The following is a 27,832-nucleotide window of genomic DNA, read 5'->3' as shown; positions in this document are numbered from 1 at the left end:
ATAAGATAGGCAGCTAACTAATCTAAATTCTTAGAAACTCCAAAGGCTGGGGAAATAGAAGGTGGGAGTGGTGAGGATGCAGAAGTAGCCGAAAAACTTCCTTCCATAAACATTCGGTATGGGAAAAAGAGAAAGGAAGAATGTAGGGTGTTGCATGCACAGTCACTCCCACAATGTGTGGGTTTGAGAGGTAGGTAACTATACGTCCTTCAGAACTCTCTCAAAGTGGAACAGTAATCTCTAAGAACAGATAAAATGTCTTCTTTGTATAAGAAAAATAAGGGACAAGAAGATTCCTTCCTTCTTTTTGAATATGATGTATGGGAATTTATAAACCACTTAATTTGTAAGGATTCAGGCAACAAAAAACTTGAGTAATTAAATTTGAATGCACAAGCAACAATCCACATTTATAATCAGAAGTTTAGGAAGTGATAAAACCAATGATTGGCTCCACTGAGTATATTCTCAAGAATATAGTTTTCCTCAATTATTACATTAAAACTTCAATAGAAAATATTAAAAAAAACTATTTTATTATAAAACATATCATATACAGAAAAGATTAAGTATAATACATAATGTATGGTTTAAATAATAAAACTAATACTCATGAACTCACCTCTAAGTGGCAATTTTTTTTAAATAGCAAAAATTTTCATAAATCTTTTCTTTTATAAATGGCTTTTAAGATAAAGATTCATGGGGCTGGCCCGGTGGCAAAGCGGTTAAGTTCACACATTCCGCTTTGGCGGCCTGGGGTTTCCTGGTTTGGATCCCGGGTGTGGACATGGCACCGCTTGGCAAGCCATGCTGTCATAGGTGTCCCACATATAAAAAGTTGAGGAAGATGGGCATGGATGTTAGCTCAGGACTAATCTTCCTCAAAAAAAAAATAAATAAAAATAAATAAAAAAAAGAAAGATAAAGATTTATGTTAAAACTACATACAGGGCACTGCAACTTAACACTTTGCTACCATTAGGCAGTTATACTATTTATTAAATGACAGGAAAACCTCTCATCTGTAAACACTGGATAAAAAAAAAATCATACATTAAAAAAAGTTTTATTTAATATCTGACAGTATTCACATTCCAGTTGACAGTTAATTTGATTAACCAAACAAAATGAGTCTTTTTTTTACTGTTTTATCAATATGAACTCCACAAATTTGTGACATTATCATTTAAAGTATATCTTAAATCTGGTCTTACTCACTTCTTTAAACACAAAAATAAAAGCTTTGGTTAGTTTAGCCTTTTGAAATGGCCTGATTTTTCTTTAGTGAAATAATAGGTTCATAAGTGACATATTTTGGTAATATTATACCATCTTATCATGCCTTATTTGATGGAATATTAATATTTTATGTAAGATTTGTATTTAGATTAAATGCAACTGTGTATCTGGCGTCCAATTCTAGCTAAAAGTCATAGCATTGTGCAAAAGCACCATTAAACTGTGATGACACACCCGTCTTTCATATAAAAAGAATTTCTTTGGAGGGGCAACAGTCTCAAACTCCAAAGGTTCTTTTAAATCAAGAATTATATGACTTGATATATGTTTGATTTAAAAATAAACAAGGATAAGCGCCGGCCCCGTGGCCAAGTGGTTAAGTTCGCACACTCTGCTTCAGCGGCCCAGGGTTTCACCGGTTCAGATCCTGGGCGCGGACATGGCGCCACTCATCAGGTCATGCTGAGGCAGCATCCCACATACCACGACTGGAAGGACCCACAACTAAAAATACACAACTATGTACCGGGGGACTTTGGGGAGAAAAAGGAAAAATAAAATCTTAAAAATAAATAAATAAATAAACAAGGATAACCTGAGCTTCATCCTTCCCTACTGTAGGGTAAGAAGGTCTTTTTCAATTTAATAACAGGGCAAAAGATTTTTCCTTCTCAAAAAATAGAGCTATCACAAAAATTCTATCCCAATAAAGTCTTATACATTTCCTCCCCTTCAAACAGTGATGACATTAATATTAGTCCTTAAAGAATTACTCACCCAATGAAGGCCACCATCTGCTCCACTATGTGTTTGCTGAATGTTATTATAACGAAGATTTTCTGTAAAGAAAACGCCAGTTAAAATAAATATTTCTCTCATCAAAAAAACCAATATAAAGCCACAACTCTGATAATGGTCTAAACGAGGAGGTGTTGCCCCTAAACACAATTTTTAAAATTATTAAAAAATAAAAATAAAAAACACCATTTGACTGAAAAATGCTACCTACTTTCTATTTTAAAGATATTTTTCCTTAAGCACAGTTCTAGTCTTACTAGGACACATGGCTACGTCTGAGGGGAAAATATGAGTCATGAAACCCAAGACTGGGTGGACATTCCACATGTTCCATGTATCTTAGAATGGTGTATACAACTGAAGTCATGGGTTCCCATATAGCCCCCACCACTGCAATTAAAGCCGATCAGCCTGATGACAGGGGTCTGGGCTAAATGTATTCCAGAGGACCTTGCAAGGACTGTAAGTCCTTCATGGAGAGTTTTTTATAGAAGTATCATGAAAGTTCCATTCTCAGATCCTGAATAAGCCTGAACTTTCAGGCTTAGGGTATAAGCAAAGGCATCAACAGTTATTGAGGACTTTTATCAGACCTGGGTCTTTTTTTTTTTTTTTGAGGAAGATTAGTCCTGAGCTAACTACTGCCAATCCTCCTCTTTTTGCTGAGGAAGACTGGCTCTGAGCTAACATCCATGCCCATCTTCCTCTACTTTAGATGTGGGACGGCTGCCACAGCATGGCATGCCAAGAGGTACCGTGTCTGCACCCAGGATCCGAACCAGCGAACCCTAGGCCGCTGAGAAGCGGAACGTGTGCACTTAACCACTGCGCCACTGAGCTGACCCCGGACCTGGGTCATTTTCAATTTGGTGTTATTGTGATCGTCTCCATTAATTAAAAATGTTGATTCCTTCCCTTACTTACAAGTAAAGATGCCTTTATGGCCAACAGGTAGCAAACATTCTCAATTCAATTCAACGAATGTTACAAAAAGTACTTACTATGGATAATACAAGGCATTATTAAGAGTTTTCAGAGAACACAAATATGGCAAAGATATTTCTTCAATGCCCTAAAGAAATTTACAAGTTTTTCAATACATGGAAGAAAGATGGTTGAGTACAAAAAATATATATAGATAAAAAGATAAAACTGTAAATGCCATTAGTGGTAAAAACAATGTGTTACAGAAGTTCAGAGAAAGCAAAAGGCACATAAGTATGATTAATTAGAGATTTAAGAAGATAATATGAGAGGCTGGCCCCGTGGCTGAGTGGTTAAGTTCACATGTTCCCCTTTGGCGGCCCAGGGTTTCGCCAGTTCAGATCCTGGGCGCGGACATGGCACCGCTCATCAGGCCATGCTGAGGCGGCACAACTAGAATATACAACTAGGTACTGGAAGACTTTGGGGGGAAGAAGAAGAAGAAGAAGAAAAAGATTGGCAACAGTTGTTAGCTCAGGTGCCAATCTTAAAAAAAAAAAAATGCTACGAAAGTTTAGCTTAAAGGATTGATAATACTTCTCTGATTTAACATAAGTAATTCTAGATTCTCTCTCCAAATTCCTGATAACAAGCTCTTTAGTGCTTTGTTATTGTTTGTTAAATAATAACTTTAGCCTATGTAACCAGATGACAATAGTCTTCTTATTCACCCATTACGAATCTCAAGCTTATATTCACGTAGAAGACTAATTAGGCAAAAACCTTTTCTTAATCAATGTCCTAGTGTTAACAGAGACATAGGCAGCTGCACAGTTGGTTTTGTGTAAGGAAATAAGACTGGGGTAAAAAAAGTTCATAGTCCTTTTCGGTGTTTGTTTATGCATCTATTAGTTTAAAAAAGATACACACCTATCTCATGAAAAAAGTAAGCACATTTAGATGTCAAACAGTTACAAGATGGATGACGATTTTATAAATAATGTTACACAAATGGTGTATGAAGCTAATAAGACAATGATTACAGATCATTTAGGGAGAAAAACATTAATATATGGGGGTCTTGCTAGTATCCATACTAAAAGCCAGTTAATTGGAGCTATAAATCTTTACCAAGAAACAGCTAATGGTTTTGCCTCTCAGTGATTTCGCCACCATGAGCTTTCCCCACCATCATTTCCTAACATTCAAAATAAGCCAATGCCCAGATAATTGCACAATTTCATTGCTTGAAAACAAAGGACTTTCCTTTCATATGTAACAGCTTGAAAATTCACTGTGCTGGGCAAGACATAAATGTGTCAGACATTTAAGAACATATGTCTTAGAATCATTCAAGATGGAGGTCTGAGTGGGGATTCTACCAAGCAAACAAAAGGCGCAGACCACCAGCCAGCTCACTCGACCATGTGCACAGAGCAAACAAGGTAAAGGGTAGGCTAGGAAGAACAGAAGATATGGGTGCAGGGAACTAATGGTGCCAGAATGAACAAAGAAACTATCTTTCCTTCAACGAAAGAAGAATCTTAGATTCATTTATTAAATATTTACTGAGTGCCTACTACATGCCAGATGCTGTTCTTGGCACTAGAATACCTCACTGAGCCAAGAGACAAATCTCTCTGTCCTCAGGGAGGTTACATTTCTGTATGTGTGTGTGTGGTGGTGGATGGGAAGATAGAGAGGCAATAAACAAGACACAGGATAAGTAAATTATATGGTACGTGAAATATTATACATGAGTATGTTGATTTCTCATTTTCTTCATTATTTGGGAGGAAGGCAATGTTTCTAAGGGTCCTTTTACAGGCAGAGGACTTGAACTTGTCCAGTGGAAGGGAAATCTTGATCTAACATTATTAGGTGCGCTGATTTGAAATCAGAATAAAGGTTAAGTTTAATAGAAAGCTATCAATAAAAATATTTATCAAAAAAGGTTGTCTAGTTTTAAAGCTGAGGAAAAAGAAAAGAGAACTAGAAGAGGAGACAGATTTACCATTAGATTACAGAAAAAAATCTGTGTGTGGGGTTTCCCCTGTTATTTCAGAAATAGTTAAAATGTTTATATTACTCACTAATATTGCTTACCCAAGGAAGGAAAAATGTTTGTGGCCCTGAGCTAGATCTGGATGTACATCAAGTGACATGCCTTTAGAAAGTATGTCCCTCTGATACAATGGAACATAGCAAACATATCCCATGGTCTCAGTTTAGTGAAGGAACTCAGATTCTTTCCTTTTAGAAACATAGATGGATTTCAGCTTTCTTTTTTCTTCCACACAGATACAGGGAATAAGCTTTGGCTATATAGAGCTTGGTTTGAATTCCAGGGTCTTAGGCATGTATTTTATCTTCTCTAACATTCAGTTCCCCTATCTATGAAATATAGATAATAACCATCTCACAGGATTGTTCTGAGATAAGCAATGTGAACTGCTTGGCACAGGTACTGATAAACAGCAAGCATTAAACAATTCAGTTTCCTTAATCATCTAAGTAATTAATAGTTAAGAAGGCAATGCAAAAAAATGGAAAGAAGTAGCTTGAAGCTGAAAGATGGGTTCAGATCCCAGCTGTCACTTACTCTCTTAGGCAGCTATCACTTATTAACCTCCCTAAGTTTGACAATTACAAAATGGGAGTAGTACCTTCTCTATCCTAGGATTATAATAATTAAATCAGACGACATACACTAAGTGCTTTGAGTGTGAAATACTACATAAAAAAACTAATCATGGGGCTGGCCCCGTGGCCGAGTGGTTGAGTTCGCGCGCTCCGCTGCAGGCGGCCCAGTGGTTCGTTAGTTCGAATCCTGGGTGCGGACATGGCACTGCTCATCAGACCACGCTGAGGCAGCGTCCCACATGCCACAACTAGAAGAACCCACAACGAAGAATACACAACTATGTACCGGGGGGGCTTTGGGGAGAAAAAGGAAAAAATAAAATCTTTAAAAAAAAAAAAAAACTAATCATTATTATAACTTGAAAAAAATCCACTGAGAATGTTTAAAAAATATAATATTTTTGAATATTCTGTAATGAAAGGTCTAATAAATTGCATACTTTATCACTGTGCAGTACTTTTAGCATAACAAATTTTACTGTAATTTATAGAAAGTTACTACATAAAGCAGGATTCAGGGGCTGGCCCTGCGGCTGAGTGGTTAAGTTCGTGCGTTCCGCTTTGGCGGCCCAGGGTTTCGCCAGTTTGGATCCTGGGCTCGGACATGGCACCACTTATCAGGCCACGCTGAGGTGGAATCCCACATGCCACAACTAGAAGGACCCACAACTAAAAATACACAACTATGTACCGGGGGGCTTTGGGGAGAAAAAGGAAAAATAAAATCTTTAAAGCAGGATTCATAAAGTTTATGGATTCCCAGAGAAGTTGCTGTTACAAAGGGCATTAAAATAATCTGTTATTTTTCCTTAGATATTAATACTTTCAAAGGACTCCAAAAAGCTAAATGATAGATTCCTTCTTCCCCTAGAAAGAACTAGAAAAGATTAAAGAAAAAACCATCGGGGCCAGCCTCGGGGCACAGTGGTTAAGTTTGCACGTTCTTCCTTGCTGGCCCGGGGTTCGCCAGTTTGGATCCTGGCAGACCCAAGCACCACTTGTCAAGCCATGCTGTGGCAGGCATCCCACATATAAAGTAGAGGAAGCTGGGCATGGATGTTAGCTCAGGGTCAATCTTACTCAGCAAAAAGAGGAGGATTGGCAGCAGATGTTAGCTCAGGGCCAATCTTCCTCACCAAAAAAATTTAAAAAAAAGAAAGAAAGAAACTGGACACATAGAAGCAGCTGAAGTTTTCCTGTTTCTTTCTCTTCTAAGAACTGGAGGTAGAAAAGTGTTACAAAGAAACTTGGGGGATAGACATGCTTTTAATTATTAAGGAATCATACCAGGGCATAGACATTACTCACTGTTCTTGCCTTTCCTTTGGTGAATGCCTCTTTGTTGCAAACCTCACTGATTAAGAAATCCTTTCCAGGTTAATTTTATTTTATTCTAGTGAGCTTTGCCCTTAGAAGGAAACAATTCATATCACAGTCCTAGAAGCACATATCCATTTCACCTCATTTAAGTTCTTAGCCTCTTTTCTCTCCTCTATTCATATACACACACACATACCTATCCTAAAGATTTTGTTAACAGTGGCTCTGAAGACTAGCAGTTTCTCACTTCTCTAACCACAACCCACATCTCTTCGCCTCTTCAGAGACCCCTCTTCTTCCCCATTCTCTCCCACACTAACATCTGGCTGCTTTTCTGTAAAATAGATTGGTGCCTTGAGAGGAAGTATTATATAGAGTGTGTGAAAGAAAAGTAGAATTAGTGAAACGCGATACTGTCTCGGCTCATGGTCAGTAAAGATATAACAGTTTTGGAATATGAAAATGATGTACATTTTCCTGTACAGGAACACTCCTTTTGTTGATAAAAGTCTTAAACAAACAGTTTTACAAGGCAAAAAGTGAAATAAATAAAGAGAGGAAGAGAGGAAGAAAGAAGGAAAGAAAGAAAACAAGGAAAAAATAACAAAAGGGCACAATTTTCCAGCAGGGACAGGAAAAACCTGCCCCAAATTTACTACGTTCCAAATGATGTTCCATGATTGAATACCTAAGCAAACTACCAGTCAAAAGAAGCAGAACCAAAATCTTAACAATTCGCTTTGGAACGAGCAAGGGAAATATATTTCAGTGCCTTTTAATAGGGTCACTATCATTAAGCAGGGAATCAGAAGGTATAATTACCTGGATGTGCATTTTAATTATTGCTTTTCCAATCAGGGTTGCACCAAAGAAAGTCCAAAAAGGTACAAGAAAGTGTCCACATGTTATTCCAGCCAGATCAAATAGAGGATTTGGAATCTGTAAAATAAATAAATTAATTAAAATGGGACTTCATATATAATCTGAAGAACAGTTTAATTTTACCCCCTATAGGTATGTAGAATTCCACTTTAAGCCTTGCTTACACTGCAATGAGAGCTATGAGCTCCCTGATCAGTACTAGACTGTTCAGAAGTTTAGGCAAGTTTTTTTTTTTTTTTTTTTTTTTGAGGAAGATTAGCCCTGAGCTAACTGCTGCCAATCCTCCTCTTTTTTTCTGAGGAAGACTAGCCCTGAGCTAACATCCGTGCCCATCTTCCTCTACTTTACATGCGGGACGCCTACTACAGCATGGCGTGCCAAGAGGTACCATGTCTGCACCCGGGATCTGAACTGGTGAATCCCTGGCCAGCGAAGTGGAACGTGTGCACTTAACCACCGCCCCACCCCGCCAGCCCCTAGGCAAGTATTCTAATGTGTCTGTAAGTTAGGGTCTCATATTCATGTCAGGCTGTTGTTCAATCTGTTCAAAGCAAACTCAACTGTCCTTTTCCTTATATTACTTATGTCTAATGCCCCCTTAATATACTTTTCCCATCACATTAGAAGTGGATAAAGCCAATGGATCCACAGGAATTTAATCCCATTCAGTAGATACTTGGCCACTTGGTAGCTGTTTTCTAAGGTAAGGTATAAATGAAGAAAAACCCTTCATTATTTCAGTAATTACTAGTGTTCTAAAATCTTTAGCCTGAAGTAAGAACTTTATCTAGAAAGTGCTCATATCTATAGCAAACATTCTTGTACATTCTCAAATACATTTATAGGTGAATATACTTTTATTTCTCAACATAAAACATTATTTGTATTTTATTTTACGAGAACCCAAGGCCATGGAGCAATGAGATATATTTTAGAAAATCAAGTGTGGAAAGTGAGAGCTCAGATTCAGATGTTTTGAATGCTATCTCAGACAAAGAAGTGATTCACAACAAATACCTTTTCCAAACATCCCCACATTTCAAGAATGCTAGAAGACAATTTCATATAAAAATGCAAAAAAACTACAAGCTGTTTTTGAGCACGTCGTCCATTTTTCCCCCATACAAGTACTCTATCCTTGTAGCTATTGGTCAAACCATTTATAAACCAATTGATTTATGTGATTTTGTTTTTGAACTGTCAAAGAAAAGCTTAGTTGTTTAAAAAATATTTGTCACATGTGTTCTTTTAAAAACAATGCTATGACTAAATTAGAATTCAAGGATTCTTTTGTTAGTAACAAAAGAATTAGATTCAGTAACTCAGTCTTGTTTTTCTCATCCAAATTCAAATGCTTTATGCAATTTCATCTGTCTTACAACCATGTAATAACAACATCATTTGCACAGGCTTACATCCGTCATTTCTTATATTTTCTCATGTGACCCTCAAAACTCCATGAATTACAATTTTAATTGTTTTCTTTTATTATCGGGCTCCACTTCACGTTGAAATAGAAATTAGAGTGTATAAGATACGTAAATCAGAGTAGCTAAAAATTAGAATATGTTGACATGCTGGACACCTCTGCATACATATGTCGGATACTCTCAGAAGAGCACACTCGATGAATTTGCTGTTACATGTGAATGTTATGTACTCTTTTTTTAAAGTGCTAACTAAATACACAGAAAAGAAGATTAGAATTAAAAAAACTATTAAGTAGCCTTGAGATTTTTCCCTCAACTAGTTTTGTGTATTTTAGTTTATATATTTTACCTTAAATCAAGTATATAGAAATGTAAGTATTAAAAATTTCCTAGAAAAAAGTTCCCATAGGCCCAAATTGACATATCAATTTGTGTTAAATATTGACTATTCCTAGTCAAATATAAAGAAGACCAGATAGTGTAGAAATGGACTTTTAGCAGTTAGGATACAGGCATAGATGAGTGCCAAAGAATAAATAATTTCTGCTTTAATAAATCAAAGGTACTTGTTCTTTCCTCAGGAATAATGAAAGCTAACTTTTATTGAATGCTTTCACTTGTTAGATACTTTGCTAAGGTTTCTACATCATTAACTCAATCCCCCTCAAAATGCTATACGATATCATTATACCCATTTTACAGATAAGAAAAATGAGACAGCTAGGTTAAGCAATTTGTTCAGTATAAACGGCAGCAGAGCAGAGTTTCAACCCAGGCAATGTGGCTTCCACACTTGTTCTCTTAGCCTCTAAGCTAAGGACATTAGTATCCATTAGGCCTCTCAGCTTAATCCCATTCTGCTGGGCTTCCACAGTACCTTTTTTACTCTCATTATATTTCAACTGTCTTCCTCACTAGACTTCAGGACCTTGAAGGAAAGGGAATATACCTTTCAAGTCTTTATTCCAAGCATTCAATGGTTGATACAAAGCTAATGAATAACAATAAAGAACGGCTGAGCATTTATGTTGTAGGCACTGTGTTAGTTCACATGTATTACCTTTAACCCATCAGCCTTTGCAATGAGCGTCTTATTGCCCCATTTTAAAAATTAGAAAACTAGAGCTCAAAGAGAGTAACTCGATTGAGGTTACAGAGCTAATAAGAGGCAAAACTGGTTTAGGAACCTAAGTAAGCCGGGCTCCAAAGCCAATTCTCTTTCCAGTATATATCACACTACAACATATCTATTGCTCAAATAGTTGGGATCAATAAGGTTAATTATGAAAATTTCTAGCATTGTCAGGGTTAAAAGACACTAATTCAGCACATGCATATTTCAGAATATCTCTAGAATGTTGACATCACGTTAGAAATGAGGGGAAAGGGAGTACTCAAAGATGTATGTATTCATGTTCTAGTACATAATGGATAAAGTAGCTCTGTGTCAGTGGACAATAATCTTGTGAATTTTCCTTATAATTGCAGCTTTTTTATCATGTCTAACTAGGTGCACCTAGTTATTCTGGCCAAATCTACCAGTGAACTAACAACAATTGTGTACAGGCTACCAAAGAAAACTGATCAAAATGCTCCATTTCAAATATAAGTCTATTATATTAGAAAAGAACTGGCATAAACACTAACTCACCAAGGAACGTGAGTTTCACAAATCTGCAATTTGAGAAATTAACGAAGTTTTTGACATAAATGGCTTCTTAGTTCACTGTAGCCAAAGATGTCCTTAATTTTGCCACAGATGTTTCACTTACCTAGCTAGGTGTTAATGTCACTTAAGACAGGTTTTATACGAATTCTTCCTTATAACTAATGCTTGAAACTGGAAAAAGACTGCCTATCTGTAACTCTGAAAAGAATGAAGTCATTGTTATTTGGTTAAATCCACTTCATTATAAATTCTTCATGGGAAGGACAGATTTTGTCTCTTCTGTTTTTATTGAATCAAGCCATTTAGGTCTGAAGTCATCATGGAATGATGAAATACTTAAAAGTCAATAAACAAGATATGAACCTATCCAACAGAAAATAATTCATCTGATGCATAAGATGAAAGATTAATAAAATTACATACCCATTAAAAGTGATAGCATTTTTGTTCATTCAGGCATGTATCTTTAAAAACAAACTGGATCAAAATATAAATCTACCATTTATTGGAATTTCTCACTTTTAATACAATTCACTTACTGAAGCACAGGCCAAAATTCCGAAAAATCCAACTTTCTGTACTAGGTTTTGAACCGCCAGTTTAGCCCGGGAGGCAAAGTCCTGCATAAAAGGAGGATATCAAAACATTAATGAAAAGTACAAGAAAGAAGGAAAGATGGCTTTTTATAGAGTTTATAATATTAAATGTCCCACAGTCTGAGAGCATTGATCCATTTAATGAATAAGATAAATGATTTTAAAAAAAAATCACAGAAGGGTGCACTGGAAAACATGCAAATAAAATCTTGACAGAACATTAATTACATCCTTAAAGATAAACTTTTACCATCTTTCAAGAATAAGCCAGGACATTCTTACTTTATTTTCTGGATTCTCTCTGGATTATCTAGGGATGAACTAAATGCTGTAAACTAGTCATGAACCAAATCATTCTTTTGGAAATATTGGCCTAGCACATCTATCTCTTTATCTTTCCTTCCACAACTTGCCAGATTTATTCCCTGATTAATATTGGGGTAGGAAATCATAGGATTTTCCAAGACAGCCAATGAAGACACCTCTGCTAGTCACTAGCCAGAAGATGAAAAAAAAAAAACAACAAAACAACCCAGTTATGTGGCAATAACTAAGCATTCATTATCCCAAAAAGCAAAATAACATTCTACATCTGTACAGCTTGTGCTAGTTTCGTAAAATGTTTTCACAAACATTTACTTGAGCTTTTCAATAATCCTGGGGTACAGAGCAGATTCTTCAGATTCTGAAATCAGTGCACTTTTCATCTCACTAGGCCACCTCCTATGCTGAAACATGCATTTGGTTGGCTATTTTATTTTCATGATTTTCTTCTTCCAGCATGTTGGTGCTATAATTATATTTACGTGTCTATTTTTTCTTAAAAGTACCAATCTGAAATTTGACTCTAATTCTTTTCTGGTTTTGAAATGGTATATACTCCAAATAAAATTTCAATGAAAATAAATGATATGATAAAAATATTATCTAATGTATGAATGTCTTTTTAAAAACTTTCATATCATAGAACCTCTTCCTCTCTCTTCAGTTCAATACTCTAATAGGCAACAATCTTACAGAAAGGTCAAAATACAAAAGAAGGTTCCTTCATAGAATAGGAACAGAGTTTAAAGCACTTCTCCAATCCATAACAGAAGCTGTATATTCCTACTTAAAAAACAACAACACTTTAACAAATAATACTATGTAGAATAGCCCTGTCAAATTACTACAACAGTAAATACTGAAATTAAAAAAACACAAACCTTCCTCCTACTTACTTGCTGAGGATGGTGAGAAAGTCAAAGGAATTAAACCAATAAGGTATATCTTAAAAGATATCAGTGGTCAATAGAAACACTTTCAAGCTTAAATACATAGGCTCCCAAAGTTAATCATTAACTAAATTCTAGAATGCAATTTTGTAATTTTATGATTTATTTCCAAAGAGAGAATTTTTCTTTTGGGGATTAGGCTTACTTTTTTTAGTAAGTTAATTATATTAGATTTACTCTTTTTAAACAACTGAACTACTACAGCAAAGAGCACTTTCCATTTTTACCCAGATTTCTAACTGAAGATTTAATTTTTTTCTCAAATTGACATCTATTGCACTAAGTGAAATATTGATTTTATTGATTTAAAACCCATTTAAGAATATATAATGAAATGAATTTTAGTATATAACTTATTTTAAAACAAATTACACTTCCATTTATTTTGAGCAACTTACACAATTAATCCCTAAATTACTAAATTTATAATTCATTAGAAACACTAAATAAAAACTGGTAAGCCATAATAGAAACGTTTTGAGTTTTAAAATATCAAATGATACTGTAAGATTATAAACTAGTTATGAAATTTTAATTAATATAGCCCAAGAGTTAAAAAATATAAATTCAAGAAAATGCCTTCCTTTACAGCTCTTGTTATCTTCATAGCAAATCCACTTTAATGAGAGGTAAGAAGGTACTCAATTGCTAAGAAAAAGTAAAACAAAGAAAAAAAGCCTATACAAATTTTATTTTAAAGTCAATACTTTCTATAGATGTATTTTCCAAATCAGACATATGTGGGAGCATTTTTCTATCATAGCATTTATGTAGTCCTCAATATACAAATTATAGAAAATTAGTTTTTTTGCATAAAATGGTATACTCAAGATCATCAGTGTTGTATTTAGAAGGTTTGGTGTCCTGCTGTTTTTCATCCTAACTTCAAGGCTTTACAATCTCATATTGATTTAAACCAAGTGACTATGAAAGTGCTATTATTTAAACTGATGGTATTTTTCTAATAGAGACACATACACACATTTAAATAGGAAAAGAGGTATGATTATACCAATAGGTTTATAGAAAGAAAATGATTAAACATCATGTAGATCATCTAATATACAAAACAATAAAAATATTTAAGCCTGCAGAAGTTCAAGGAATCATGTTTTTAAAAACATCCTGAAAGTAAGGAGCCATTTTATCCCTTTGAGGCAAAATGTCTTTATTTAACAGAAATTAGACAAGAACAAAGGAAAAGAGACTCCTTGTTCTTTCATATGCCTGGGTGCCCATCATCAATTATCCTTAAGGCTGCTTCAAGAATCTTCTTTTGGGGGTAAAGAGTATTCTATCCAAATAAGTGAAGCAGAACCCTCCCATTACCTTTTTTTTAAAATTAATTTTTACCTGGCATGTCTTACAGGAAAACAAGTTAAGAGCCTTTTTAATGGAGAGTTTTACTTTTAAAAAGACTGAAAGTCATCTACTGAAAATGGATTTCATAAATCTCATTATGTGTTTAACACACACAGTGACCACGCTACTTTCAGTTCCTATAATTTATTTTCCAGATCTTTCACAATATTCTCGGAATTAAAATTACATTTATATATTAAACAATCCACAAACATTTATTTCAATTAAACTAATACAAAGTCTGCACAGTTGTTTTCATTAAAAGAAACCAACAGTAGCAGAATATGCAGCTTGAGAGAGTATTTTCTTGATGTTTTTCCTTGCCGGTGTAATGAAAACAAATTCAGGGAAGCATTGTATTGGTATTTGCACCAAATCTATAATATTTTACAATAGCAAAATCACTCATGTTTAGATTTCATAAACACAACTATATTTTATTGTTTTTATTCTAAACTTATTTCACTTGTAAAGCCATATATTCAAAACCTACTGATACAGCTTTGAAAGTTTAACATAATTTTATTGAAAACATTCTCTTATTGTCTAAAACGTTCTACATGTTAAATGTAACTGTACCTTCCTTGTTTGTTGCTCTATAGTTTTAAAAGTTATTTATTTTTTTTAACAACTTCAATATTTTTCCATTATTAGCATTAATTTGATACCTCTCTCTGATCATGCTGATTTTAAAGTAACGTTGTCTAGGCATTAAAATATTTAGATTTTTCACTTGCTTTTAAAATAGAGAGAATTGTATTGTAGGTATATTATTTGACAATAAACCCAATTTAAATACATATACACATACATACACCCAACACCAGCAAAAACACCACTCTTTTACTCAAGTTTAAAAGAACCATTTCAAACAAAATTTTCTATTCTTTTCAGGCCATGAAATAAAATAAATAAGCCAAGAAAAAAAGTGCACCAATAACAAACAATATTTTCAAGAAAAAATTTAACAAATTAGTATGTTAGGTATTCAATATTTAAGTTAAATATCAAAGGAAATTCATATTTCATTTAATGGTTTGGTGTATTTGTGGGAACACTGTAGCAAGCTCAGTTTGATTACTTCCTCAATTGTCATTCTTCATTTAAAAAACAGTCTGTACAACTAAAACCAAATTCCTTTTAATAGTTTCATTTCTCTGGATTCACATTTCACAATGTTTACCTATTTCACAATTTAAGTGCCTGAGAGGAAAGTTTCATTCTCTACCTCTACCTAAATAAGTAGTATGCATTTACAATTAGTAACCATATATCGCTTTCTACTTTTTTTAAAATAAATAAACAAAATACAAATTATCTTTCCCACTCCCACCAATAGTGATTATGTATGTAACTGATTATGCTTCTGAAAGTGAGAATGAGAGACTAGGAACACCTCCCCAGTGACAGCAAGAAGACAGATTAAGAACAATTACAGTAAGTCCTTACTACTGAGATTCCAAGGATTAAATAGAGAAAAACAGACAAAGCCTTCAAGTACGAATATTCCCGCACTACTTTTGCTTCACATTGCTTTTCCTAAGAAAGATATTGATGATTAAGGTAGAAGAGAAACTGTCAGGCTAATTATAATTGGCTTATAAAATACTAACCTTTGAATCTCTGTCAACTTGCATCTAAATACATGAAATAACATTTATCTTCAAATGGTAACAATAAATCTTTTCATTTTCATGATAAGTGACCATATGAAATTTCAAGATCTCTTTAAAAGCAACAGAAAATCCCTACATATGTTAAATGAATGCAATATTACTGGAGGGAAATATGTATTTGGTTAACAGCTAACGTTAGCTTTATATTACCCTCGATGTGATGGTAACTGGCCAGCAGTTTCATAAATTACCTGCCTTCTTAACCTATTTTATATTAAAACTTCTGCTGAGCTAATGCTCTTCTTGTGTTTGGTATTGAAGCAGCTCCACAGCCAATATGAAAACCTTCAGAGCAACTGTTTCAATAATAATTCCTTGTGTATAAGGGAATTTATACTAAAATATACTGTATTTGTGAAGTTCTTTTACTGCCTAAAAATGACTTGCTAGTTCCTGTGTCCTAGTCAAATATGTTGTATCAAGCAAGTAAAATTCTATTTACTAGAAATAGAGCTAAACAGTCATGATGACCTAATTATAAGCTGTTTCAGCATTGTGGACAATGACTCTGAAATATTAACTTGTTATTAAGATCCTAATAACCAAGTAGTTAAATATTTCCTACAAGGAAATCATATTACACATAGTAAATAACACAATGAAAGGATACAATTAATTATCATCTTGATACAAACTGCAATGAAATGTAACTCATAATCTTTCAATCTTTCTGCTCTTAAAAGCAGACTAGAACATGTCTTAAGTGCAACTTTCTACCTATTGTCAGGGCTCTTTATGGGTTATTTTCATATAAATATATAGAGCATTAATTCATCGAATTCAAAGCAAACAAAATATTTTATCTTACTGTTGACTCCCTCAACAATAACATTAATGTAACCACTATGTTTTAATATTGATATTTGAGCAGGTCTTCTTTAAATGAGGTAAATTTTCAAAAGGGTCACACATCATCTATTGTGTTTTTGAATTATATGGACTCGAATACATTATGCGATGAAGACTGTTAGGAAATAAACTCTAGGAATAAGAAAAAGTAGGGATATTAACTTGATGAAATAAGTGATTGTGACAGTAGGAAGTAGTTAATAAACTTTAAATTTAGTACCTATAGGATGCCGGATTACAAACTGCACACATTTACCAAAAAAAGTGATCAGAGTTGTGCAACTACTTCTGAAAATGAAATGCTTTAATATCCAATTTATGGCTTTTACATCATTAGATCAGGGATGATCACTGGAATTTCTACTTACATTGGAAATTAGGGTAAAATTCTATAATAGTGCAAATAGAATACATCACAGAAACACACTTCAGAAAAGCAAAGAAATTTTATCTTGAAAATAACTTAGAAATTTAGAAGTTTTTGTTTCATTTTGTTTTGCTTTGAGGAAGATTAGCCCTGAGCTAACATCTGTTGCCAATCCTCCTCTTTTTGCTGAGGAAGACTGACCCTGAGCTACATCTGTGCCCGTCTTCCTCTACTTTATATGTGGGATGCCTGCCACAGCATGGCTTGATAAGCAGTGCCATGTCCACACCCAGGATTGGAACCAGCAAACCCTGGGCCGCCGAAGCGGAACATGCACACTTAAATGCTGTGTCACTGGGCCAGCCCCGAAATTTAGAAGTTTTAAGAAGAGATTCCAGAGTTCCAACTCAAGATGGCAACATGGGAGGCTCCTGAAATCACCTCGTCCCATGAACACACCAAATCTATAGCCAAATATGGAACAATTCCCTCTGAAAGAAATTCAGAAACTAGCTGAGCAATTCCTACACATTGAGGCAAATGAGAAAAAACCCAAATCAAAAGGGTAGGAGAGGCTGAGAAACCATCTCATCATAAACTTCACTCCTGGTGTGGTGATATACAACTAGGAGGGAACTCACAACTCCCAGCTGCTTCCTGAGGAGCAAAGGGTTTGGCTCCTCACAAACCCACATCTGGTACTCCAGCTTTTAAGACTTCCACCTGAGATATGGGTCCCGAAAACATCTAGCTTTGAAAGTCAATGGGGCTTGTGTCCAAGAGACCCAAAAGGCTATAGTGAACTAAGAGACAGTTCTTAAAGGGCTTGCATGGGCTAACCAGAGCTAACCCTCCAGGCCAGTACAGAGGCAGCAGTACAGAGGTCCAATCCTTCCATGGAGAGGCCTATTTGCTTAAAACTTCTGGCCTGAGGGGCAGGTTTCTAATTTAACACACATCTAGGGGCTGGCTGCAATATTCTCTAGAGACTGTGGAGGCTGGCAGGTGCCATCTTCATGCTCTCCTCTGCCCTGCTCCAGGTCACAGGTATCTCTGAAAGAGGTGTTTGTACACACATCTGGTGCCCCAAACCTTGCAGCTGTGGCCCAGGGGTTGTCCCTGGATCGCCTGGCTCTGGTGGCCAGTGGGGCTTAATGTTTGCAGGTCACAAAGGACTACAACAGAGAAACAGTTCTTAGCTGGCTATTCCCCCAGGCCTCAGTGCAGAGGGAGCAGACAGAAATGCCTATCTCCCAGTCTTCTCCTAAAAGAGGTATATTTGCATACTTTAAAAGTTGCTGCCTATGGGTCCATCTTCCAATAAGTTTGCATGTAGCAGCTGACTAAAATACTACCCTTTGGGATGCTGACAGGTCTTGGCACACCCTCAACAATTGGGAGCCACTAAGAATAAAGAAAGTTGCTTGGACAATCACAAAGGATTGAGAAACAACCTAAGAGCTAGGGCAGGGTTGAAAGATAAGGTTTATCTCCTATACAAGGTCACTCCTTCAAGACAGAGAGGTGGCTGTTTTATCTAATGCATAGAAACCAACACAGAGAGTCAAGGAAAATGAAGAAACAGAGGAATATGTTCCAATGAAAGAACAGGATAAAAATCTCAGAAAAATATCTTTTTTTTGTTTTGTTTTGGGTGAGGAAGATTGGCTCTGAGCTAATATCTATTGCCAATCTTTCTCTTTTTGCTTAAGGAAGATTGTTGCTGAGCTAACATTTGGGTCAATCTTCCTCTATTTTGTATGTGGGATGCCACCACAGCATGGCTTGATAAGCAATGCGTAGTTCTGTACCTGGAATCTGAGCCTGCAAACCCTGGGCTGCTGAAGTGGAGTGCACAAACTTAACCACTATGCCACTGGGCTGGCCTCTCAGAAAAAGATCTTGATGAAACAAAGATGAGTGACTTATCTGATAAAGAGTTCAATATAATGGTCATAAATATGCGCTCTGAGATGAGGAGAACAATGCATAAACAAAGTGAGAATTTCAACAGAGATAGAAAATATAATAAAGTACTATACAGAAGTTGCAGAGATGAAGAATACAATTACTGAACTGGAAAATTTAACAGAGAGGTTCAACAGTAGACTAGATGAAGCAGAAGGACAGGCCAGTGAACCTGAAAACAGGGCAGTGCAATTCACCCAGTCAGAGGAGGAAAAAGAAAAAACAATGAAATGAGTTAAGATAGTTTAACGGACTTATGGGACAACATCAACAGGATGAATACTCATATTATATGGGTCCCAAAGGAGAAGAGAGAGAGAGAAAGGGGAGGAAAAGTTATGTGAAGAAATAACAGCTGAAAACTTCTCTATTTTGGGGAAGGAAACAGACACCCAGATCCAGGAAGCCCAAAAAAAGATAAATCCAAAGAGACCCACACCAAGACATATTATAATTAAGTTGTTAAAAGCTAAAGACAAGGAGAGATTCTTAAAGGCAGCAAGATAAAAAGATCTAAGTTGTGACACCAGAAACATTAAATGAGGGGGAGAATAAAAAGGTAGAGCTTTAGAACGTGTTCAATCTTAAGTTGCTATCAACTTAAAATAGACTGTTATAAACATAAGATGTTTTATGTAAGCCTCATGGTAACCACACAGCAAAAACCTATAATAGATACGCAAAAGATAAAGAGAAAAGAATAAAAGCACTGTGCTACAGAAAATCATCAAATCACAAAGAAAGGAGGCGAGAGAAGAAAGGAACAAAGAAATTACAAAACAGCCAGAAAACAATTAACAAAATGGCATTAAGTCTATACCTATCAATAATCACTTTATTTATTTATTTTTTTATTTTACTTTTTTAAAGTTTTTTTTTCCTTTTTCTCCCCAAAGCCCCCCAGTACACACTTGTATATTCTTCGTTGTGGGTCCTTCTAGTTGTGGCATGTGGGACGCTGCCTCAGCGTGGTTTGATGAGCAGTGCCATGTCCGCACCCAGGATTCGAACCAACGAAACACTGGGCTGCCTGCAGCGGAGCGCGCGAACTTAACCACTCGGCCACGGGGCCAGGCCGCAATAATCACTTTAAATGTAAATAGATTAAATTCTCTAATAAAAAGGCACAGACTGGCTAGATGGATAAAAAAATAAGACCCATCTACATGCTTCCTACAAGAGACTCACTTCAGCTCTGAGGATACACACAGACTGAAAGTGAAGGGATGGAAAAAGATATTCTGAGCAAACAGAAACCAAAAGGAAACTTGGGTAGCTATACTTACGTCAGACAAAACTGTAATAAGATAAAAAGGAGGTCATTATATAATGATAAAGGTGTCAATACAACAACAGAACATAACATTTATAAATATTTATGCATCAACATAGGGGCATCTAAATATATAAAGAAATATTAATAGATCAAATGGGAGAAATAGATAGCAATACAATAATGGTAGAACTCAATACCCCACTTTCATCAATGGATAGATCATTCAGATGGAAAATCAATAAGGAAACAATGGATTTAAAAGACCAGATGAACTTAACAGACATTTACAGAGCATTCTATCCACAAGTAGAAGAATATATATACATTCTTCTTAAGCACACATGGAACATTATCCAAGACAGATCATATATTAGAACATAAGACACATTAATAAAGTTAAGAAGACTGAAATCATATCAAGCATTTTTTCTGATGCATCAGTAAGAAATTATTAATCAATTACAAAAAGAAAAACAGAGGGGCCGGCCCCGTGGCCAAGTGGTTAAGTTTGTGGACTCTGCTTCGGCAGCCCGGGGTTTTGCTGGTTCGAATCCTGGGCACAGACATGGCACCATTCATCAAGCCATGCTGAGGCGGCATCCCACATGCCACAACTAGAAGGACCCACATCCAAAAATACACAACTATGTACTGGGGGGGCTTTGGGAGAAAAATAAAATCTTTAAAAAAAAAAAGGAAAATTCACAAATATGAGGAGTTTTAAAAACATGCTATAGAACAACCAATGGGTGAAAGAACTCAAAAGTGAAATAAAAAAATCTTGAAACAAATGAATTGAAACTAAAACATAGCAAAACTTACAGGATGCAGCAAAAGCAGTTCTACGAGGGAAATTCATAGTGATAAATGTCCACATTAAGAAATAAGAAAGATCTCAAATAAATGACCTGACTTTATACCTCAAGGAACTAGAAAACAAAGAACAAACTAAGCCCCAAGTTAGCAGAAGGAAGGAAATAACAAAGATCATAGTGAAAATATATGAAAGAGACTAGAAAGACAATAGGAAAGATCAGTGTAACTAAACTGGTTTTTTAAAAAGATAAACCAAATAGACAAACCTTTAGTTAGACTCACCAAGAAAAAAAGAGGACTTAAATAAAATCAGAAATGAAAGAGGAGTCATTATAATTGATACCACACAAATACAAAGGATCATAAGAGATTACTTTGAACAATTATATGCAGAAAAATTGGACAATCTATTAGAAATGGATAAATTCCTAGAAACATACAACCTATCAACAACAAATCATGAAGAAACAGAAAATCTGAACAGACCAATTACTAGTAAGGAGATTGAATCAGTAATCAAAAACCTCTCAACAAAGAAAAGTTCAAGACCAGATGACTTCATTGGTGAATTCTATCATTTAAAGAAGAACTAATGCCAATCCTTCTTGAAAGCTTCCAAAAAAATGAAGAGGCAGGAATACTTCCAAACTCAATTTACAAGCCCAGGATTACCCTAGTACAAAAAGCAGACAAGGATACTACAAGCAAAAAATATCACAGGCCAATATCCCTGATGAACACAGATGCAAAAATCCTCAAGAAAATATTAGCAAACTGAATTCAACAATACATTAAAAGGGTCATTTACCATGACCAAGTGTGATTTATTCCAGGGATGCAAGGATGATTCAACATCTACAAATCAATCAATGTAATATACCACCTTAACAAAATGAAAGAAAATAATTATATCATTACCTCAACAGATACAGAAGACACATTTGACAAAATCCAACATCCATTCCTGATAAAAACTCTCAGTAAAACAGATAGAGGGAATGTACCTCTACATAATAAAGGCCATATATGACAAGCCCACAACTAATATCATACTCAATGGATCAGGAACAAGACAAGGATACTTACTCTCACCAGTGTTATTCAACATAGTACTGGAAGTCATAGCTAGAGCAATTAGGCAAGAAAAAGAAATATAAGGCAAATTGTAAAATAAGAAGTAAAACTGATTTGCAGATGACTTGATAATATATATAGAAAATACTAGAGGGCTGGCCTCATGGCCGAGTGGTTAGGTTCGTGTGCTCTGCTTTGGTGGCCCAGGGTTTGCCAGTTCAGATCCCAGGAGTAGACCTACACACTGCTCCTCAGGCCATGCTGTGGAGGCATCCCACATAGAAGAACTAGAATGACCTACAACTAGGATATACAACTATGTACTGGAGCTTTGGGGAGAAAAAAAAAAAACAGAAAAAAAAAAACAAAAAAAGAAAAAAGAAACTACTAAAGATTCCACCAAAAAACTTTTAGAACTGAGGGCTGGCCCGGTGGCACAGCAGTTAAGTTCACAGGTTCTGCTTTGGCAGCCCAGTGTTTGCTGGTTCAGATCCTGGGTGCAGACCTACGCACCGCTTGTCTAGCCATGCTGTGGCAGGTATCCCACATAAAGTAGAGGAAGATGGGCACAGATTTAGCTCAGGGCCAGACTTCCTCAGCAGAAAGAGGAGGATTGGTGGCAGACGTTAGATCAGGGCTGATCTTCCTCAAAAGAAAAAAAAAATTTTAGAACTAATAAACAAATTCAGTAAAGTTGCAGGATACAAAATCAATACACAAAAATCAGTTGTGTTTCTATACACTAATGTAATCATCATAGGCCAATTCATACTGGTTGTCTTGTAGCCTACTGAATCAATAACAATGTTGTACCAAAAGTTGTTTTCCAGGAGCACTGAGCAAAAATTGCAAGCCACGTAGCTGGAGCACGCTCAGAAGATGAAAACCTTGTCCTCAGATGATCTTGAGCTGCCTAGGAATCAGAAGTTCCCCAACTACAGAACCCAGTGCAAAGAGAAAGCAGAACAGGGAACCTAAATAAGAAGCAAAGGGTCTCTTGATTTGTAGCACATCGGACTTATAAGTGTTAGATTCCTACTCTCCAATCAGATTCCACCAAGTTAGCATTTTGTATAACCACTCCCACTCCCAACTCCTTAAAAGTCTGTCCCCACTTCAGCTCGGGGAGACAGATTTGAGCCTTGCCTCCTGTCTCCTTGCTGGTAGGCCATGCAATAAAATTCTTTCTTCTCTCAAAAGCTGGTGCTGTAGTACTGGCTTCTATGTGCTTTGGGCAGTGAGCCTTCACTTGGTAACACTAATAATGAACTATCAGAAAGAGAAATTAATAAACCAATTCCATTTACAATGATACCAAAAAGAATAAAATACCTAGGAATAAATTTAACTAAGCAAGTGAAAGACTTGTACATTGAAAACTATAAGGTGTTGAAGAAAAAAATTCAAGAAGATAAATAAAGGGAAAGACATTCCATGTTTGTGGATGAAGAATTAATATTTAAATTAAATGTTAAAATGTCTGTACTACTCAAAGTGATCTACAGATTCAATGCAATCCCCATCAAAATTCCAATGCATTTTTTACAGAAATAGAACAAACAATCCTAAAATCTGTATGGAACCACCAAGGATCCTGAATGGCCAAAGCAATCGTGATAAAGATGAGCAAAGCTGGAGGCATCATGCTTCCTGATTCCAAACTATATTACAAAGCTATAGTAATCAAAACAGTATGCGACTGAATTAAAAACAGACACATAGGGGCTGGCCCTATGGTCAAGTGGTTAAGTTGGCACGCTCTTCTTCAGCGGCCCAGGGTTTCACTCATTCAGATCCTGGGCGTGGACATGGCACCACTTGGCAAGCCATGGTGAGGCAGTGTCCCACACGCCACAACTAGAAGGGCCCACAACTAGAAAGACACAACTATGTACCAGGGGGCTTTGGGAGAAAAAGGAAAGATAAAATCTTAAAAAAAAAAAAAAAACACAAACAGACACACAGATCAATGGAAAAGAACAGAGAGTCCAGAAACAAAGCCACACATATATGATCAATTAATTTACAACAAAGGAGCCAAGAATATACAGTGGGGAATGGACAGTCTCTTTTATAAATGGTGTTGAGAAAACTGGACAGCCACATACAAAAGAATGAAACTGGACCCCTATCTTACACCATACACAAAATTGTTTTTGTTTTTTAAAGATTGGCACCTGAGCTATCAACTGTTGCCAATCTTCTCCTTCTTTTTTTTCTGCTTTTTCTCCCCAAAACCCCCAGTACACAGCTGTATATTTTTTAGTTGTGGGTCCTTCTAGTTGTGGCATGTGGGATGCCACCTCAGCATGGCCTGACAAGTGGTGCCATGTCCATGCCCAGGATCCGAACCAGCAAAACCCTGGGCTGCTGAAGTGGAGTGCACAAACTCAACCACCTGGCCCCGGGGCTGGCCCCCATACACAAAAATTAACTCAAAATGGATTAAAGACTTGAACGTATGATCTGAAACCATAAAACTCCTAGAAGAAAACATAGGGGGTCATCTCCTTGACATTGGACTAGGCAATGATTTCTTTGGATATGATACTAAAAGCAAACGTAACAAAAGCAAAAATAAACAAGTGGGATTACATCAAATTAAAAAGTTTCTGTACAGACAGGGAAACCATAAACAAACGAAAAAGCTACCTATCAAATGGGAGAAAATATTTGCAAACCAGCTATTTGACAGGGGGTTAATAAACAAAATACATAAGGAACTCATATAATGCAACAGGAAAAAAACCCACACTGATTGAAAAATGGGCAGAGAATCTCAATAGATATTTTTCCAAAGAAGACATACATACAGCCAACAGGTACATGAAAATGTGCTCAACATCACTAATCAGCAGGGAAATGTAAATCAAAACCACAAAGAGAGATCACTTCACAACTGTTAGAATGGCCATCATCAAAAAGACAAGAGATAACAAGTGTTGGCAAGGATGAGGAGAAAAGAGAATGCTTCTACACTGTTGGTGGGAATGTAAATTAGTACAGCCAGTATGGAGGTTATTCAAAAAATTAAAAATGGAATCACCATATGATCCAGCAATTCCCCTTCTGGATACTGATCCAAAGGAAATGAAATCCTTATTGGTTTGTTTTTGGATTTTTGAATTTTTGTTTTGGATTTTGGAACTGTCTTGAAAAAATAGCCGCACCCCCTCAAATTTATTGTAGCATTATTTACAATAGCCAAGACATGGAAACAATCTAAGTGTCCATCAATGGATGAACAGATAAAGAAAATGTAGGATATATATAGAGAGAGAGATGTGCGCGCGCGCGTGTGCGCTCATGCACACACACACACACACACATACAAAATGGAACATCATTCAGCCATAAAAAAGAAGGAACTCTTGCCATTTGCAACAACATGCATGGACCAGGAGGGCATTATGTTAACTGAAATAAGTCAGTCAGAGAAAGACAAATACTGTATGATCTCACTTATACGTGGAATCTTAAAAAAAACCCTGAAGTCATAGATACAGAGAACAGACTGGTGGATGCCAGGGGGTGTGGGGTGGGTGAAACCGGTGAAGGCGGTCAAAAGTTACAAACTTCCAGTTATAAGATAAGTTCTGGGGATGTAATGTACAGCACAGTGACTACAGTTAATACTGTATTGTATGTTTGAAAGTTGCTGAAAGAGATCTTAAAAGTTTCACTACAAGAAAAAAAATTGCAACTATGTATGGTAATGGATGTTAACTAAACTTATTGTGGTAATCATTTTGCAAGATACACGTATATCAAATCATTATGCTGTACACCTAAAACTAATACAATGTTATATGTCAATTATATCTCAATTTTTTAAAGATTGGCACCTGAGCTAACAACCATTGCCAATCTTCTTTTTTTTCTTTCTGCTTTTTCTCCCCAAATCCCCCCAGTATATGGTTGTATATTTTAGTTGTGGGTCCTTCTAGTTGTGCTATGTGGGAAGCTGCCTCAGCATGGCCTGACAAGTGGTGCCATGTTTGTGCCCAGGATCTGAACCGGCGAAACCCTGGGCCGCTGAAGCAGAGCACACGAACTTAACCACTTGGCCATGGGGCCAGCCCCTGTATCTCAATTTTTTAAAAGTCATCAGTTAAAATGAAAAAAATCCAAAAACAAACCAATAAGGAACTAATGGTACAATTGTTTCATAGCTGTGGCAAAAATCAAGACTATAAATGACAAGTGTGAGAAATCTGTGTACTCCATTGTATAAAAAGCAAACAGTTCTGTCTTCTTCATATCCTAGTCCATACACTAACTTTTCAGAGGGTTAAAGATAATAATGTTTGTAAGACAGTATTGGATTTTCTAGCTAGAATTATCTATTGATTGCCTTTATCACTATCTAAAAATGGAACTACGGTTTCCCTTTCTCTGGCACATTAAAAATAAAATAGAAGAACATAAAGACTATCTTTTCCCCTTCAAAAAAAGAGAGATGAGATTATATATAAAACATATAAACATAGGCAAAGAAACAAAACAAAACAGAAGCAAAGAAAATCTGTTCTTGGAAACAGTAATAAACATTTATTTTGGAAACTGGCTAAATTTAATAAGTACTAAAAATCTACTTCCATCTAGAATCTGAAAAGAAAACTTAGATTTTACTTCTGTTCGTACTCATGTATTTTTATTATTTAGTGTAGTCGTATTAGACTGCATATTGTGAAAATTTAATGGGTCACAAATAGCATCACGTTTTTTAATGAACTGAATAAAAATGGGAGATCAACACGTGATACAGGTAAATACAGTTTCGCAAAACATCTATTTCAGTTACATACGCAGAGACTTTGCACTGTGAATTACAATCACTGTATTTTGCATTATGGGGTATAGTAAAAACAAAGGTCCAAAAGTCATTGATTTAAAGGCAATTGTGCCTGTAGTAGGTTCTACAGCACTTCATTGAAATTGTGCCTTTCAAAAGTTATGTGAGAATGATCAGCAAGATTTTTTTCACATAATAATATATATATGGAATATATAATCTACCGTGAATAACACATTTCAGAGACTTGTGCAAAATATAGGAAGCTATCAGCTCTGTCTGGGTCAAGATCAAGATTAAATGGATTTCTGCATGTACTAATGTATTTGTTACCAAATTTACTTTGGGGGGAGGATGGTACAAGGATTTTTTTAACTGAGGTACAACAGAGATACAGTAGTGTATATAAATCTAAAATGTACATCTTGATGCAATTTTACAACGAACACACCCATATAACTACCATTGAGATCCAGATATAGAACATTACCAGAACTCTAGAAACTCAGCTGGTGGCACTCCTAGTAATTATGCCTTCCCCTAAAATAACCACTATCATTGACTTCTATTACCACAGATGTAACTTGCCTATTTTTGACCTTTATATACATGGAATTATATAGTAGGTCCTCTTTTATATCTGGCTTCTGTAGCTCAACATTATCTCTACGTGATTCATCCATGCTGTTGCATGTAGCAATAACCAATTTGTTGCTATATAGTATTCCACTGCATAAATATAACACAATCAATTTATTTATTCTACTGTTGGTGGACATTAGGGTTGTTTCTAGTTTAGGGCTATTATGAATAATACCGCTATGAACATTCTTGTACAAATCTTTTGCCACGTCTTCCTGTAGGTACAAAT

General features: G+C 35.8%; 1 protein-coding gene and 1 long non-coding RNA gene across 4 annotated transcripts in view; one reads left to right on the top strand and one right to left on the bottom strand.

Moving 5' to 3' along the window:
- Positions 1-27,832, bottom strand: part of VMP1 (vacuole membrane protein 1) — a 125,512-nt gene that overhangs the window by 19,124 nt on the left and 78,556 nt on the right. For all 3 annotated transcript variants that reach the window (XM_008541411.2, XM_070562344.1, XM_070562343.1), the window contains 3 exons: positions 11,448-11,528; positions 7,750-7,866; positions 2,020-2,081 (listed from right to left, as the gene is read on the bottom strand). In XM_008541411.2, the coding sequence (XP_008539633.1) occupies positions 2,020-2,081; positions 7,750-7,866; positions 11,448-11,528 (260 nt within the window). The remainder of the gene's footprint in view (positions 1-2,019; positions 2,082-7,749; positions 7,867-11,447; positions 11,529-27,832) is intronic.
- LOC139074076 (uncharacterized) overlaps positions 4,242-27,832 on the top strand; it is a 48,436-nt gene continuing 24,845 nt past the window's right edge. Inside the window, exon 1 of the long non-coding RNA XR_011523442.1 lies at positions 4,242-4,409. This is a non-coding gene — a long non-coding RNA (uncharacterized lncRNA). The remainder of the gene's footprint in view (positions 4,410-27,832) is intronic.

This window comes from Equus przewalskii, chromosome 10 (genome assembly GCF_037783145.1).
Source record: "Equus przewalskii isolate Varuska chromosome 10, EquPr2, whole genome shotgun sequence".
Classification (NCBI taxonomy): Eukaryota; Metazoa; Chordata; class Mammalia; order Perissodactyla; family Equidae; genus Equus; species Equus przewalskii.
The sequence above is the reverse complement of the archived record's forward strand: the minus strand, read 5'-3'. Positions and strand labels throughout refer to the sequence as shown.